The following is a 15,247-nucleotide window of genomic DNA, read 5'->3' on the forward strand; positions in this document are numbered from 1 at the left end:
ATTTATATACCGCCCTTTCCCGAAGGACTCAGGGCGGTTTACAGGGTATTTAAAACCAAATCAATACAAAAGTTAAAAACAATTTAAAAAGATTAAATTAAATCCCTAAAAAAATAAAAAAAACAGTTAAAAATTCTCAGCCTGGGCCGGAGAGCTCAAAGAGCCAGGTCTTCAGGTCCCGGCGAAATGAACGAAGGTCGGGGGCAGTCCTAAGCTCCGCGGGCAGCTGGTTCCAACGGGCAGGCGCACCCACAGAGAAGGCCCTCCCCCTGGGTGTTATCCGCCGACAGTCTTTTACCGGCGGCACCCTGAGAAGGCCCTCCCTGTGGGAGCGCACTGGACGAAGGGAATTTGATGCTGGCAGCAGGTGTTCCCTCAGATATCCCAGATATCAGTTGATGTCAGGATAGTTGAAGTCCCCCATTACTATTATGATGTGCTTCCTACATACCTTAGTTAACTGACTAGCAAAAAGTTCATCTATTTTCTGTTTGGTTAGATGGCCTACACAGCAATGTCATTGTTTTTTTTTTCTTTTATATTTACCCAAATGCATTTAAGACAGTTTTCATCATTGTTCTACCATACTTCTGTTGAAAGATAGTTATTTCTTATATTAGGTCTCTTTCTTTTGATTTAAATAATTTAAATCCATCTAGCTGTATATTACATTCATGGTTTTCATCCAACCACATTTCGCTAATGGCAGCAATATGGTATCTGCCCTCATGTGCCTGGATTTCTCGTTCACCCTGTTTGTTCCTCATACTTTGTGTGTGGGTGTAAAGGCATTTCAGCCCTTTTTCACTGACTCTTCCTCCTTACCACCTATTTTGTACATACATTTGTACCTTAAAACAATGGTCCCCAATCTTGCTGGCTTTGTGAAGCGGCGGCGGTGGTGATGGCGAGAGGGGATGGTTCCGTGCAAGTGGCAGGCGTGCGCAGCTCCATTTGCACAAGTGGCGGGCATGCACGTATGCCACTTGCACAAACGGAGCTTCGCGCGTGTGCGCACACTTGCCTGCCCCTCGTGCAGGTGGAGCTGCACACACACACACATGTGTGCTCGCCCTGTCAGAGGTTCCGACTGATGATCGCAACGAAGTGAACACAGCTGAGACATTCCAATCTCTAATGCAAAACTTTATTGAGCACAGCATATCGGTACTGATGAATGGAAAACCAGCTCTGGGTAAATTGGCACCAAGTCAGTACATTAAAAGTCTAGAAACTCCCTTCCTTCCCCCTGAGAGCACAGGCCACATTACCCAGTTAAGCTTCAGACAATTATTATGAGAAAGAATCTTCAGCTCTCGGAAAACAAAATCTTGAACGATCTTAGTTCTCAGGCTTAGCAGCTCCACAGCTTGCAATACACATTATGTTCTTCCTCCATTCCCCTTGGGCCTGTAGACAAGGCAAGAAACCGAAATAGCCGAAGCAGTAGGAGGCTTCTTCTAGCCCAATTCCAAATGGGCCACAGGTTGGGGACCCCTGCCTTAAAACTATGTACATACAGATACCTGTTCCTTAAAAGTGGGTCAGGAAAATGCGCCAAGAGTTGCATCTGAAGCGGGTGGGGATAGCTCTCAAAGGTGCCTATCCTTGGATAGTCCCCCTCCCTTCATCCCCAGAGCCAGTGCAGGACAAGGGGGAAAGGGCCATACTAGGAACGGTGAAATGCAGGTTTTGGTCCCCTTTCAGCCATGAAAGTTCTTTAGGGGTCTGAGGCGGCCTTCACTCAGTTGAGGCTACCTCTCAGGATTGTTGTAGAGGTAACATTGAAGTTACGATTGCCCTTTCTCACTGTGGTGGGGAAGATGCTAGTCTGCAAGGGGGGGTGGCAATCCAAGTTCCCCAGTAAGCCATAATGTGATTTCTGTCTTCAGGCAGATCATATCATGTGAATGCAGCGGTCGTCTTTGGCTAACTTGGGTTTCAGGGTTCTTGGTTTTTTTTTACCCGCAACATGTGAATCAGGTCTTGCTTTTTTTTTGCTTGTCTGCAGGCAGAGGAGCTGGGAAAACAGCTGCAATTGGGCTGCATAACAGTGTCCTCTGTCACAAGCGTCCCATCAAAGCCCTTTTTTAAGGGCTCGGCAGGACTTGGCACCCCCTGCTGGTTGGGGCCAGTCTTTTGTTGGGAAGAGAAGGCCTTGGAACAATGCCGTCGGGAATGACCTTGCAGGACAGGCCAAATGTGGCCACGTCACAGGCCGAGCCAGATCACAGATTGAAGAAGAAATCGGCGGCCTGCCCAGAGGCCAGAAAAACCCCTTGTCCTCTTCAGGGTTCAAGCAGCGGAGAACCTGGTGAGACAGGGGTGCAGAGAGCCCTGATCAAGGACATGCCCGGTTCCGACGTCCAGCGAGAACACTTCCGGCAGTTTGCCTATCAGGATGATAAGGGTCCCCGAGAGCTTTGCAGCCAGCTCCACGATCTTTGCCACCAGTGGCTGAAGCCGGAGAAGCGCTCGAAGGCTGAGATGCTGGACCTGGTGATCCTCGAGCAGTTCCTGGCCGTCCTGCCCCCAGAGATGAAGAACTGGGTGCGGGAATGTAAGGCAGAGACCAGCTCCCAGGCCGTGGCCTTGGCCGAAGGCTTCTTGCTAAGCCAGGCGGAGGAGAAAAGGCAGCAGGTGAGAACAGGGCCCTGATTATTGTCTGGAGGGAGGGGAGTAGCGTGGAGGGAGGGGCTTAAACCGAAGTATGTATGTTGAGAAGTTAAAAGAAAAAGATGTATTAGAAAGTTTTGATTTCGGAAATGTGATTAAAGAATAAACAGAATAGAATAGGAATAGGAATAGAGTAAGTAGAATAGAATAGAATTAGAATAGAATAGAATAGAATAGAATAGAATAGAATAGAATAGAATAGAATAGAATAGAATAGAATAGAATAAGGAATAGAGTAGAATAAGAGTAGAGTAGAATAGAATAGAATTAGGAACAGAGTAGAATAAGAGTAGAGTAGAATAAAATAGAAATAGAGTAGAATAAGAGTATTCTATTCTATTCTATTCTATTCTATTCTATTCTATTCTATTCTATTCTCACATACACCCATTGCAGCATCCCCATGATCAAAATGTGGTTTTGGCAACTGACTCACATTTATGACGGTTTCACTGTCCCAGGGTCCCAGAAGGTTTGCCACCTTCTGACAAGCAAAGTCCATGGGGAAGCCAGATTCACTTAACAACCGCGTTACTGACTTAACATCGGCAGGGGTTCCCTTAACAACTGGGGCAGGAAAGGTCATAAAACGGGGCAAAACTCACTTAGCAACTGTCCTGCTTAGCGGCGGAAATTTTGGGCTCAGTTTTTGTTCGTAAGTTGAGGACTGCCTGCATACAAGTTACAATATTAATGGTGAATATTCAACCAGGCTTTCCCCCCCCTCCCCCCTCTTTTCTGCAATTTTTTTTTTATTTCATCTTTGCTCTTTGGAGTTTACTGTTTTCTTTTTCCTTTGGAGGACCGAGTTGTGACAGAACCCACCAACTTTCCCAGGGTACAAAAAAACCCACCCGGGCCTCATCCGAAGCCCCCCTTAAGGCGGGTCAAGCAAGAAGTGGACAAGATAGCCATTACATTAGGTAAGTGCTTGGAGGCCATTGTTTGGGTGTTTACCTCTTGCTTGTAAAAGGTAAAGGTTCCCCCGCACATGCGTGCTAGTCGTTTCCAACTCTTGGGGCCGGTGCTCATCTCCGTTTCAAAGCCGAAGAGCCAGCGCTTGTCTGAGGACTTCTCCGTGCACTGGCTTCTGGTTGCCCTCCGGGTGAGATTCAAGGTGCTGGTGATGACCTATAAAGCCCTAAATGGCTTGGGTCCGGGATATCTGAGGGAACACCTGCTGCCAGCATCAAGTTCCCTTCGTCCAGTGCGCTCCCACAGGGAGGGTCTTCTCAGGGTGCCGCCGGTAAAAGATTGCCGGCGGATAACACCCAGGGGGAGGGCCTTCTCTGTGGGTGCGCCTGCCCTCTGGAACCAGCTGCCCGCGGAGCTTAGGACTGCCCCCGACCTTCGTTCATTTCGCCGGGACCTGAAGACCTGGCTCTTTGAGCTCTCCGGCCCGGGCTGAGAATTTTAATTGGGGTTTTTATTTTTTAAGGATTTGATTTAATCTTTTAAAATTGTTTTCAACTTTTGTATCGATCTTTGTTTTAAATACCCTGTAAACCGCCCTGAGTCCTTCGGGAAAGGGCGGTATATAAATCCAATAAAATAAATAAAAAATAAATAAAATGTGGCCGGCATGACTAGATGCCAAAGGCGCACGGAACGCTCTTACCTTCCCACCGTAGTGGTCCCTATTTTTCTACTTGCATTTTTACGTGCTTTCGAACTGCTAGGTTGGCAGAAGCTGGGACGAGTAATAGGCGCTCACTCTGTTACGCGGCACTCGGGATTCGACCCGCCAAACTGCTGATCCTCTGATCGACAAGCTAAAATATACCGACCACTTTTCTAGTTTTGAGTCAATGCAAACGTAAACCTGGGTTAGGCAACTCTTTGGGACTTGGGGCACGTTTTGTGAGGGCCGTCACTAAAAGGCTGTTGTGGTAAGGTAGTCAGAACCATAAAAAGCTATCGAGGCAAAGGCATGCCGATCAGGGCATGCCGTTTTCCCAGATAGAAAACATGGATGACAAGGAATTAAATGTATTTTATTGGGCTGGTTTGGATTGGCGTGCTTCAAGCTTGACAACTTTTAAGAGGAGTGGGCTTCGACTCCCAGAATTCCCCAGCCAGCATGGAATGATGAGTCCACTCCTCTTAAAGTTGCCAAGGTTGAAAAACTACAGGCAGTCCTCAACTTAAGAACGGTTCATCTAGAGACTGTTCAAAGTTACCACAACAACACTGGGAAAAAAGCGACTTATGACACTTATAACGGTCGCGTTACTAACTTAAGAACTGCAAGGATTCACTTAACAAGCGTGGCAAGAAAAGGGTCGTAAAATGGGGCAAAATTCACTTAGCAACCGTCCCACTTAGAAATGTAGGGGTCGGTCGTGCTCATAAGTCAGTGTCTACCTGCATTTTAAATCTTTGCAAGTTTTTGCCCTTTAAACACTTCAAAACAAAAGACATAAATGCAGGGGGGGAGGGTTAACACACGTTTGCCCAATTATGGAAACTTTGCAGAAGGCTGGCTTCTCATATTTTTATTTATTTATTTATTTATTTATTTATTTATTTATATTCCATTTATATCCCGCCCTTCTCCGAAGACTCAGGGCGGCTTACAAGCTTAGCAGTAGGGAGAGGCAGTGTGGGAGAGAAGGGGCTGGACTAGAGGTAGTGAGAATCAACTCCTGGTCCCCTTAAACTGCAGAAGCTCTCTGTGGAGGCTGAAGTATCCCTCTCTCGGATCCTCAAGGTGGGGTATGGGTGAAGATACTGGACCAGGATAGAGGAAACTGGGATGGTGTCAACCTCCTGCTCAAATATCCAAATAATAAAGTCCAGGATTACTTTCATTTTTGAAAAGGTTACTGGTTTATTAAATACATGGCAGGGTATAGGCCAGGGGTAGGCAAAACCTTGGCTCTTTTATGACTCGGGGACTTCAACTCCCAGAATTCCTGAGCCAGCTATGCTGAGGGGAAAGGGAAAGGTTTCCAAGCTGAGCCATGCTGGCTCAGGAATTCTGGGAGTTGAAGTCCACGAGTCATAAAAGAGCCAAGGTTGCCTACCCCTGGCCTAGGCCGCTTTATGACTCGTGGACTTCAACTCCCAAAATTCCTGAGCTGGCCATGCTGAGGGGAAAGGGAGAGGTTTCCAAGCTGAGCCATGCTGGCTCAGGAATTCTGGGAGTTGAAGTCCACGAGTCATCAAAGAGCCAAGGTGGCCTACCCCTGGTATAGGCGAAGGAAAACTAAAATCCCAAGGCATCAAACCATAGCATATAACAATCATATTCCCAGCCAACCCCCCCCCCCACCCCCACCCCCAGATAGCCACATAGCTCATGTGAACAAATTCTCTTTGTTGTGAGAGCCGTCTGCTATCTTCTTCACACCCTCTAGAATGTCCTTGAAAGGTTTCCAGTCGGCCACCTTTCAGCAAACGTCCGAAGAACTGGAGAAGTTTCATTTCTCTAACTAACCCAGTGGAAAGCATCGTCTCCCCCGCCCCTTTTACTCTTAATGGCAAGATGAAAAGAAAAGAGGCATCTAGCTGCCAAATTTTCACTCTTGACAGACGGCCCCTCTTGCTCCACCCAGCCCCATTCCCACGATTATTGTGGGAAAGGAAAGGATGAAGCATTTTTGGCCCCACCCTTCACAGAAGGGCAAGAGGATTAGTGAAGAACAGTAGGTGGGCTGTCATCCACACTTAATAATAATAATAAGTTGGAAGGGACCTTGGAGGTCATCTAGTCCAACCCCCTGCTAAGGCAGGAAACTTGTCTACCTGCATTGCAGAACCTGAGTTTGCTTTCCACGTCCCAGCTGTCAATCATCCTTGCATATCTCTCTCTCTCTCTCTCTCTCTCTCTCTCTCTCTCTCTCTCTCTCTCTCTCTCTCTCTCTCTCTCTCTCTCTCTCTCTCTCCCAGGGGATGAACCACAACTGGCCACTGGATGTAACCTGCCTTCTGCACAGCTGGATCAGGTAAGGGAATAATCTCTCGGAAAGATAACTTGGGCCTCACCTCCTTGGATTCAGAAGAACTTTTCTCCTGTCCGACAGAGGTAGTCCTCGACTTTCAACCAATTTGTCCTGAAAAAAGTGACTTGTAAACCGTTTTTCACACTTAGGACCGTTGCAGCATCCCTGTGCTGATGTGATCAAACGCTTGGCGACTGGTTCCTATTTATGACAGTTGCAGGGTCACGGGGTCCCCTTTTGTGACCTCCTCACATAGCAAAGTCCATGGGGAAGCCAGAGTGACTTAACAACCTGGACTGGACAGCCATTTGTCCGAAATGGTATAGGGTTTCCTGTCCCACTGGATCCTCGAGGCCTCCCATTGGACTTTGCTAAGCCTTAAATGTAAGAAGCTGCTCTTTGCTACATTTTTAGGTGATGCTTGAGGAAGTGTCTGTGACTTTTACCGAGGAGGAGTGGGCGCTGCTGGATCCGGACCAAAGAGCCCTGCACAGGGATGTGATGGCAGAGAACAGTGGTATTGCCTCCTCTTTGGGTAAGTTTCCACTTAGAGAAAAAGAAAAAGGGCAGGGAACAGTGCAGTTTAAGAAAGAAAAATAAGATGGAACAGAATAGAAAATAGAATAGGAATAGGAATAATAGAAATAGGAATGGAATAGGAATAGGAATAGAATAGGGATGGGTTGGGATGGAATAGGAAGTAAAATAGGATAGGATAGGATGAGATGGAATAGGAAATTGGAATAGATTAGAATAGAATTGGAATAGATTAGAATAGGGATGGGATGGGATGGAATAGGAAATTGGAATAGAATAGAATAGAAATAGAATTGGAATAGAATAGAATAGGAATGGGATGGGACTGAATGGAGTAGGAAGTAAAATAGGATAGGATGGAATGGAATAGGAAATTAGAATAGAATAGAATAGAATAGAATAGAATAGAATAGAATAGAATAGAATAGAATAGAATAGAATAGAATAGAATAGAATAGAATAGAATAGAATAGAAATAGAAATAGAATTGGAATAGAATAGGGATGGGATGGGATGGGATGGAAGTAAAATAGGATAGGATGGGATGGAATAGGAAATTAGAATAGAAATAGAATAGAAATAGAATAGAATAGAATAGAATAGAATAGAAATAGAAATAGAAATAGAAATAGAAATAGAAATAGAATTGGAATAGAATAGGGATGGGATGGGATGGGATTGAATGGAGTAGGAAGTAAAATAGGATAGGATGGGATGGAATAGGAAATTAGAATAGAAATAGAATAGAATAGAATAGAATAGAATAGAATAGAATAGAATAGAATAGAATAGAATAGAATAGAATAGAATAGAATAGAATAGAAATAGAAATAGAAATAGAATTGGAATAGAATAGGGATGGGATGGGATGGGATGGGATGGGATGGGATGGGATGGAATAGGAAGTAAAATAGGATAGGATGGGATGGAATAGGAAATTAGAATAGAATAGAATAGAATAGAATAGAATAGAATAGAATAGAATAGAATAGAATAGAATAGGGATGGGATGGGATGGGATGGGATGGGATGGAATAGGAAGTAAAATAGGATAGGATGGGATGGGATGGGATGGAGTAGGAAATTAGAATAGAATTGGAATAGATTAGGAATAGAATAGGGATGGGATGGAATAAGAAGTAGAATAGGATGGGATGGGATGGAATAGGAAATTAGAATAGAATAGAATAGAATTGGAATAGATTAGAATAGGAATAGAATAGGGATGGGATGGGATGGGATGGGATAGAATAGGTAGTAGAATAGGATGGGATAGAATAGAATAGAATAGAATAGAATAGAATAGAATAGAATAGAATAGAATAGAATAGAATAGAATAGTTGGAAGGGACCTTGGAGGTCTTCTAGCCCAATAGACAGGAAATCCTATACATTTCAAACATATGGTTGTCCAATCTCTTCTTAAAAACCTCCAGTGTTGGAGCATTCACAACTTCTGGAGGCAGGAAATTTCTCCTTAGTTCTACTTGCTTCTCTCCTTGATTAGTTTCCATCCATTGCTTCTTGTCCTGCCCTCGGGTCCTCTGGAGAATTGTTTCACCCTCTTCTTTGGGGCAGCCCCTGAGATATTGGAACACTGCTATCATGTCCCCCCTCGTCCTTCTCTTCATCAAACTACACATACCCAATTCCAGCAACCGTTCCTCATATGTTTTAGCCTCCAGTCCCCCAATCATCTTTGTTGCTCTTCTCTGTACTCTTTCTAGAGTCTCGACATCTTTTTTTACATCGTGGCGACTATTTTAATTAATTAAAGAAGCAAATACCACCCTTTACCAGAAGGGTCCCCAACCCCTGGTCTATGGCCCAGGGCCAGGCCACAGCCCATTTGAAAGAAAAAGAAAGAAAGAAAGAAAGAAAGAAAGAAAGAAAGAAAGAAAGAAAGAAAGAAAGAAAGAAAGAAAGAAAGAAAGAAAGAAAGAAAGATGATTAGATTTGATTAGAAGGGAAGGTAGACGCACAATATATAGAGATTAGATTAGGAGATAGATAGATAGATAGATAGATAGATAGATAGATAGATAGATAGATAGATAGATAGATAGATAGATAGATGATTAGATTTGATTAGAAGGGAAGGTATACACACAATATATAGAGAGATTAGATTCGGAGATAGATAGATAGATAGATAGATAGATAGACAGACAGACAGACAGACAGACAGACAGACAGACAGACAGACAGACAGACATGCAGAATGTCAGGCTCCATCTCATAATTTACCGAAAGTCTTTTCATTTCTCCATCCTGCCAGGAAGCGACTGGCCAGAGAGCGAAGATGGAGAAATCTATGAGATATTGTTCGGAAAAATCGGAAGCGAAGCGGAGGAGAAGCGGAGACTAGAAACTGAAGCCGGCAGAGTGAAGGATGAATCTCCGGGTTCTTACAGCACCGAATTCTACGAGCTTCCGGTCCGTGAAAAAATAGAAGACGGGATCGAATGGAGCCAGTGCCTTCTGTGCGGCAAAGCCTTCGACTGCCAGTCGAGCCTGATCACCCACTGGGAGAGCCACACCACCAAGAAGCCCTACAAATGCCTGGAGTGCGGGAAGAGCTTCAGCACCAGGCAGTACCTGGGCTGCCACCAGCGCGTACACACAGGGGAGAAGCCCTTCAAGTGCGCCAAGTGCGGGAAGAGCTTCAGCACCAGGCAGTACCTCGCTTGTCACCAGAGGATCCACACCGGGGAGAAGCCCTTTAAGTGTCTGGAGTGCGGGGAGACCTTCTGCTGGGCCAATTCCCTGACCTTGCACCAGATCATCCACACCGGAGAGAAGCCGTTCAAATGCCTGGTGTGCGGAAAAAGCTTCAGCAGGAGCACCAGCCTGTCCTCGCACCAGAGGATCCACACCGGGGAGAAGCCGTACAAATGCTTAGAGTGCGGCAAGAGGTTCATCCACAACACCAGCCTCACTTACCACCGGCAGCACCACACCGGCGTGAAGCCCTACAAGTGTCCCGAGTGCGGCAAGAGGTTCAGTCACCGGACGAGCCTGACCTACCACCAGCGGAGCCACACCGGCGTGAAACCGCACAGCTGCTCGGAGTGCGGGAAGAACTTCAGCACCCGCCAGTACCTCATGTCCCACCAGAGGATCCACACGGGGGAGAAACCGTACAAGTGTGCCGAGTGCGGGAAGCGCTTTGTCCACAGCACCAGCCTCAGCTACCACCAGCGCCTCCACCGAGGGGAGGAGCCCTTTCAGTGCCTGGACTGCGGGAAAGGTTTCATTACGCGCCAGTGCCTGACGTCGCATCGCAGAATCCACACAGGGGAGGAACCCTTCAAATGCCTGGAGTGCGGGAAGACCTTCCGAAGACGCACAAGCCTCATTTCCCATCAGAGTGTCCACCTGGGAGAGAAGCCGTACAAATGCCTGGAGTGCGGAAAGAGCTTCACGACCAGCAAATACATCCTTTCCCATCAGAGGATCCACACCGGAGAGAAACCTTACAAATGTTTAGAGTGCGGACAGACCTTCTGCTGGGCTAATTCCCTCACCTTACACCAGATCACGCACACGGGAGAGAAACCCTTCAAATGCATGGAGTGCGGGAAAAGTTTTAGCCGAGGCACCAGCCTTACCTCGCATCAGAGGATCCACACCGGGGAGAAGCCGTACAAATGTTTAGTGTGCGGAAAGAACTTCAGCACAAACAGGTACCTGACTTGCCACCAGCGCATCCATATTGTGGATAAAGCTTACAAATGCCTGGTGTGTGGGAAGAGCTTTAGTACCAGCAAATACCTCAGCTGCCATCAAAGAATTCACACCGGAGAGAAGCCATTTAAATGCCTGGAATGTGGAAAGAGCTTCTGTTGGGCATACTCCCTCACTTTACATCAAAGAATCCACACTGGTGAAGATGGGTTTAAGTGCTAGGAGTATGAAAATTACTTTTCTTTTCTTTTTTAGAGAAGGGCAAAAGGACAGAGAAGCCCTGATCGTGGAAGGATTTCGGAGAAAAACGACAGAAATCACTGTGGAAAGAGATTTTGTGTAGAACACGGACTCCATTTCTTTGCATTAGATATTAGAATACTGTGTATATGTGTGGGGTTTTTTTTGTTTTTCTGGTGTTTTGGCCCATTGTGGTTGTCCAGTGTTTCCGACGGCTTCTTTTGCCAGCCCTGCTTTGAAGAACTGGGAACTGGATTTGAACCTTCAGCTCACGCCACCGTCGGACCTTAAATTGAATTCTTGGGAGTGAGAAGGAAAGAGCGCTATTTTGCGCATTGATCTCACTTCTCGATGAGGACCAGGGACGCGAGAGGATCTGTAGAAATGCCTGGAGTATTGCAGAGGTCTTTCAGTTGAAGATTCAAGGATCCCCTATCATAGGTTTGCTAGGAATATGCGAGGAATTTAGGATGCTCATCCATAGCCCTTTAAGAGCCCTTGCGAGTTCCTACAAAATTGAGCTTCTAAAGCTCCAGTGATCTAAGGGTAGCTCGTTCTAATCAAAGTTCTCTGATTTGTTGCTGTAAGACAGGGATCCCAGGCCCGTTCTGATCCTTGGCCACCAAGTCTCCCTCAGCCTCCTAGCCAGCATACTTGACTCCAGTTTTTGCACCGAGAGTCATAAGTGCCACCAAATCTTCCAGAAACAGGGTTTGAGAAGAAGAAGAAGAAGATATGGCCTCCAGGAGAATCAAGCAGAATCGGTGTGCAGTGTGCTTTCTCCAGCAAATGCAACAATATTCGAGATTGCTGGGGCGGGTGGGGGGAGAATTTTGTGGTTGCTCCCAATCCATTTACTGGATTTTTCTTATCAGGGTTATATCCTGCCTTTGATTCTGGAGCCTCCCTGCTGGGATGTCTCTTCATTTCATCTCCCCAGCAAAATTCCGCAAGGTAACCAGCTCCAAATCAACCAGGAGGTTTCCAGGATGGAAGGTGAATTTGAACTCGGATCTTTCCCTCCTGATCTAATTCCCCAAATTGCTCTATGGTCATAGGAATCCACAGAGGGGAGGAACACCGGTTGCCATGTCGCTAGTATAAACAACCCTGACATACTTGTTTGTGGCATCGGCATGCAGGTACCCAAGGAAGAGTTCTTTGGTGTGACGTCGTAGCTCAATATCACCGAGAGGGTTTCTGTGATGGAAGGTAGCACTTAGACTTATATGGCGATAGCACTTAGACTTATATACCGCTTAACAGTGCTTTACAGCCCTCTGTAAGCAGTTTACAGAGTCAGCCTATTGTCCCCCAACAATCTGGGTCCTCATTTTACCCACCTCGGAAGGATGGAAGGCTGAGTCCAACGATGAGTCGGTGAGAATCAAACTGCTAAACTGCAGACAGTCGGCAGTCCACAGAAGTAGCCTGCAGTACTGCATTCTAACCACTGCACCACCACGGCGCATCCTCCAACTGATGTTTTGCAACAGGGCCCCCCCAGTGCGTTGCGACCATTCCAAAATGTGGCTGCTAGAAGATTGGCAGTCCCTGATTTAGCCTCTCTGGATCTAGTTCTTCACATCCTCTTCCTCCAGGCTGACTTTGAAAACATTTGGGGAACTGCCGTTGCCAAACCAATGACTCGAGCAGGCAGAATGGACCATCCTTTCTGGTTTTCCCCCCCGTGTGTGTTTTCCACCCGCCCATCGTTCTAGGCTGCCTTCTGTGTGGGGACCTCAGTCATTAACACCACAGACAGTTACCCTTTTTGCTTCTGTGAGACATTGGGGTGATAGGTGGATCTAAGCAGCAGGGCCTTTTTAGTGGTGGCAGCGAGACAAAAGAGTCTGCCTGAATGACGGAAGTTGCACCGTTTGAGAAACTGCAGAAAGAGCTTTTTCCTGTGGGTCGCTTCCACTGCTGCTAAGACCGCATGGGAATTTTTCTTTCCTGCTCAGTTTGGGCCATGCTGTAGTGCTATCTCTCTGGTTTTAACTCCGATCCATTGTAGGGATGGGCAAAATGTTCGGTGCACAAACCACCTCGTATGTGGAGGATTTCTTTTTAAGTGGGCTGTGCCACGATCAAAATGCAGTTGTTTGAGGTGTGTTGATCTATGCACATGTGATGGAATGTAGTCCAGAGTCACAGGCGGGGAAGGGTTCTTTCACAGAGAGTAAAGCAGGGGTCTTCAAACTCGGCCCTTTTATGACTCATGGACTTCAATTCCCAGAATTCCTCAGCCAGCGTGCCTGGCTGAGGAATTCTGGGAGTTGAAGTCCATGAGTCATAAAAGGGCCGAGTTTGAAGACCTCTGGAGTAAAGAGTCAAAAGTCAATAATATGGAGGAAGAGGTTGGAACGTGGAGCACCCCCTAGCCCAGAAGTGGGGGACTATGGCCCCTTTATGACTTGTGGACTTCAACTCCCAGAATTCCTGAGTCAGCATGGGTGGCTCAGGAATTCTGGGAGTTAAAATCCACAAGTCGTAAAAGGGCCATTGTTCCCCGCGCTGGCTCAGGAATTCTGGGAGTTGAAGTCCACAAGTTATAAAGGGACCATCGTTCCCCATGCTGGCTCAGGAATTCTGGGAGTTGAAGTCCACAAGTTATAAAGGGACCATCGTTCCCCATGCTGCTTCAGGAATTCTGGGAGTTGAAATCCACAAGTCATAAAAGGGCCATTGTTCCCCATGCTGGCTCAGGAATTCCCAAAGTCCTCATGCCATAAAAGGGCCCATCATTCCCCATGCTGGCTGAGGAATTCTGGGAGTTGAAGTCCAACAGTCATAAAAGGGCCATCGTTTCCCAACCCTATCCTAGCCATTTGCAAGGTAGATGGAACACTTATGCAGATAAGTATCTGAGCCTGGCGAGATTGATGTCCAGTCCAAGGAACCAAGAATGACAGACACCACAGGAAGAGTTGCTTCAGAGTAGTTTCTTGATTATTGCTCACCCAGAGACGGAGATCTTCCAAGCTGTGTTGTCTCTGATAAAGGAGAATATTTGCAGCTCAGGGTTGACATGAGGGGACCTTGATGCTCTCTGGAGCTTGCTTGTTTTCTTGCAGATGTTTCATTACCCCAAACTAGGTTGCATCATCGGTGCTAGTAAGGAGTGTAGTTTGCTGTCAGCTTTATATTCTGCTGTCTTGCCCTTGTTGGTGGGGGTGGCTTAGAAATTCTTTCTTTGGGCTGTTTGTTGTTGGCTTCTTTGGCAGTTTCTTGATTGGGGTGTTGTTTACTTAATTTATTTATTTATTATTTAAATTTATATACCGCCCTATTCCCGTAGGACTCAGGGCGGTTTACAGGGAAAATTAAAATACGTAGTATACAAAATTAAAATCAATTAAAGCTATTAATTAAATTACAGTCCCTGAAGTTAAACTAAAACCCAATTAAATTAAATTAAATTAAAACCCCTCAGTCTGGGCCAAACAGCTCGAAGAACCAGGTTTTCAAGTCCCGGCGAAATGAGCGAAGGTCGGGAGCAGTCCTGAGTTCCGTGGGAAGTTGGTTCCATAGGGCCGGCGCGCCCACAGAGAACGCCCTTCCCCTGGGAATAACCCGCCGGCAATTGTTGGTGTTGATGTTAACCTTGGAGTTAATAAGGTCCTTGGAGTTAATAAAGTCCATTAACACCAAGGTTAACCTCAGACCAGCAGTCAAGTAAACAAGACCCCAGTCAAGAAACTGCCGAAAGAAGCCAACAGCCCAAACAAAGCATTTCTAAGCCCACCCCCACCCCCCACCAACCCAGACAGGGCAAGCCACCAGAATAGAAAGCTGACAGCAAACTGCACTCCTTACTAGCACTGATGACCCCAAAGTGCTTTTTCAAGAAGCAACTGGACTTTGTTGTTTTTCTTTGAAGACGTTTCGCTTCTCATCCAAGAAGCTTCTTCAGCTCTGACAGGATGGTGGGGAAGGGAAGGATTTATACTCCTCGCAGACAGCTGGTCATTTGCATTTTTTTTTTAGAGAGTCAACTTGAGGCCGCTTGGAAGTTCTATCTGTGTCTTCGGGGTCACCTGAGTGGTGCAAATGGGTGTGGAGCCTTCTTGGAACTGTTGAAAGGACTGTGTTGTGGAGCTGTGCTTTCTGCAGGATGTTTTTCTGCCCTGTGTCCCTTGACTGTTGAAGACAGGCGCAGG

General features: G+C 46.3%; 2 protein-coding genes across 2 annotated transcripts; both read left to right on the top strand.

The window, feature by feature from the left end:
* Positions 1-2,057: 2,057 nt before the first annotated feature.
* LOC310637052 (zinc finger protein 24-like) lies at positions 2,058-6,799 on the top strand (the record flags this gene model as incomplete). Its single annotated transcript, XM_083379955.1, has 4 exons — positions 2,058-2,640; positions 3,479-3,599; positions 6,568-6,623; positions 6,770-6,799. The coding sequence occupies exons 1-4, from the start codon at positions 2,167-2,169 to the stop codon at positions 6,797-6,799; spliced, it is 681 nt and encodes a 226-aa protein (XP_083236081.1). The 5' UTR covers positions 2,058-2,166.
* Positions 6,800-6,872: 73 nt separating this feature from the next.
* Positions 6,873-12,271, top strand: LOC310637055 (uncharacterized protein). The gene is made up of 2 exons (XM_083379961.1): positions 6,873-7,155; positions 9,436-12,271. Exons 1-2 carry the CDS (start codon positions 7,038-7,040, stop codon positions 11,064-11,066), a joined length of 1,749 nt encoding a protein of 582 aa, XP_083236087.1. The 5' UTR covers positions 6,873-7,037; the 3' UTR covers positions 11,067-12,271.
* Positions 12,272-15,247: the final 2,976 nt, after the last annotated feature.

This window comes from Vipera ursinii, assembly GCF_947247035.1.
Source record: "Vipera ursinii genome assembly, contig: SUPER_2_unloc_1, whole genome shotgun sequence".
Taxonomy (NCBI): domain Eukaryota; kingdom Metazoa; phylum Chordata; class Lepidosauria; order Squamata; family Viperidae; genus Vipera; species Vipera ursinii.

Bases quoted from the DNA above. Each gene is read 5' to 3' on its own strand.
- LOC310637055 (XM_083379961.1), top strand. From the start codon at position 7,038: ATGCTTGAGGAAGTGTCTGTGACTTTTACCGAGGAGGAGTGGGCGCTG. The intron at 7,156-9,435 runs GTAAGTTTCCAC...CCATCCTGCCAG, and splicing joins TGGTATTGCCTCCTCTTTGG to GAAGCGACTGGCCAGAGAGC.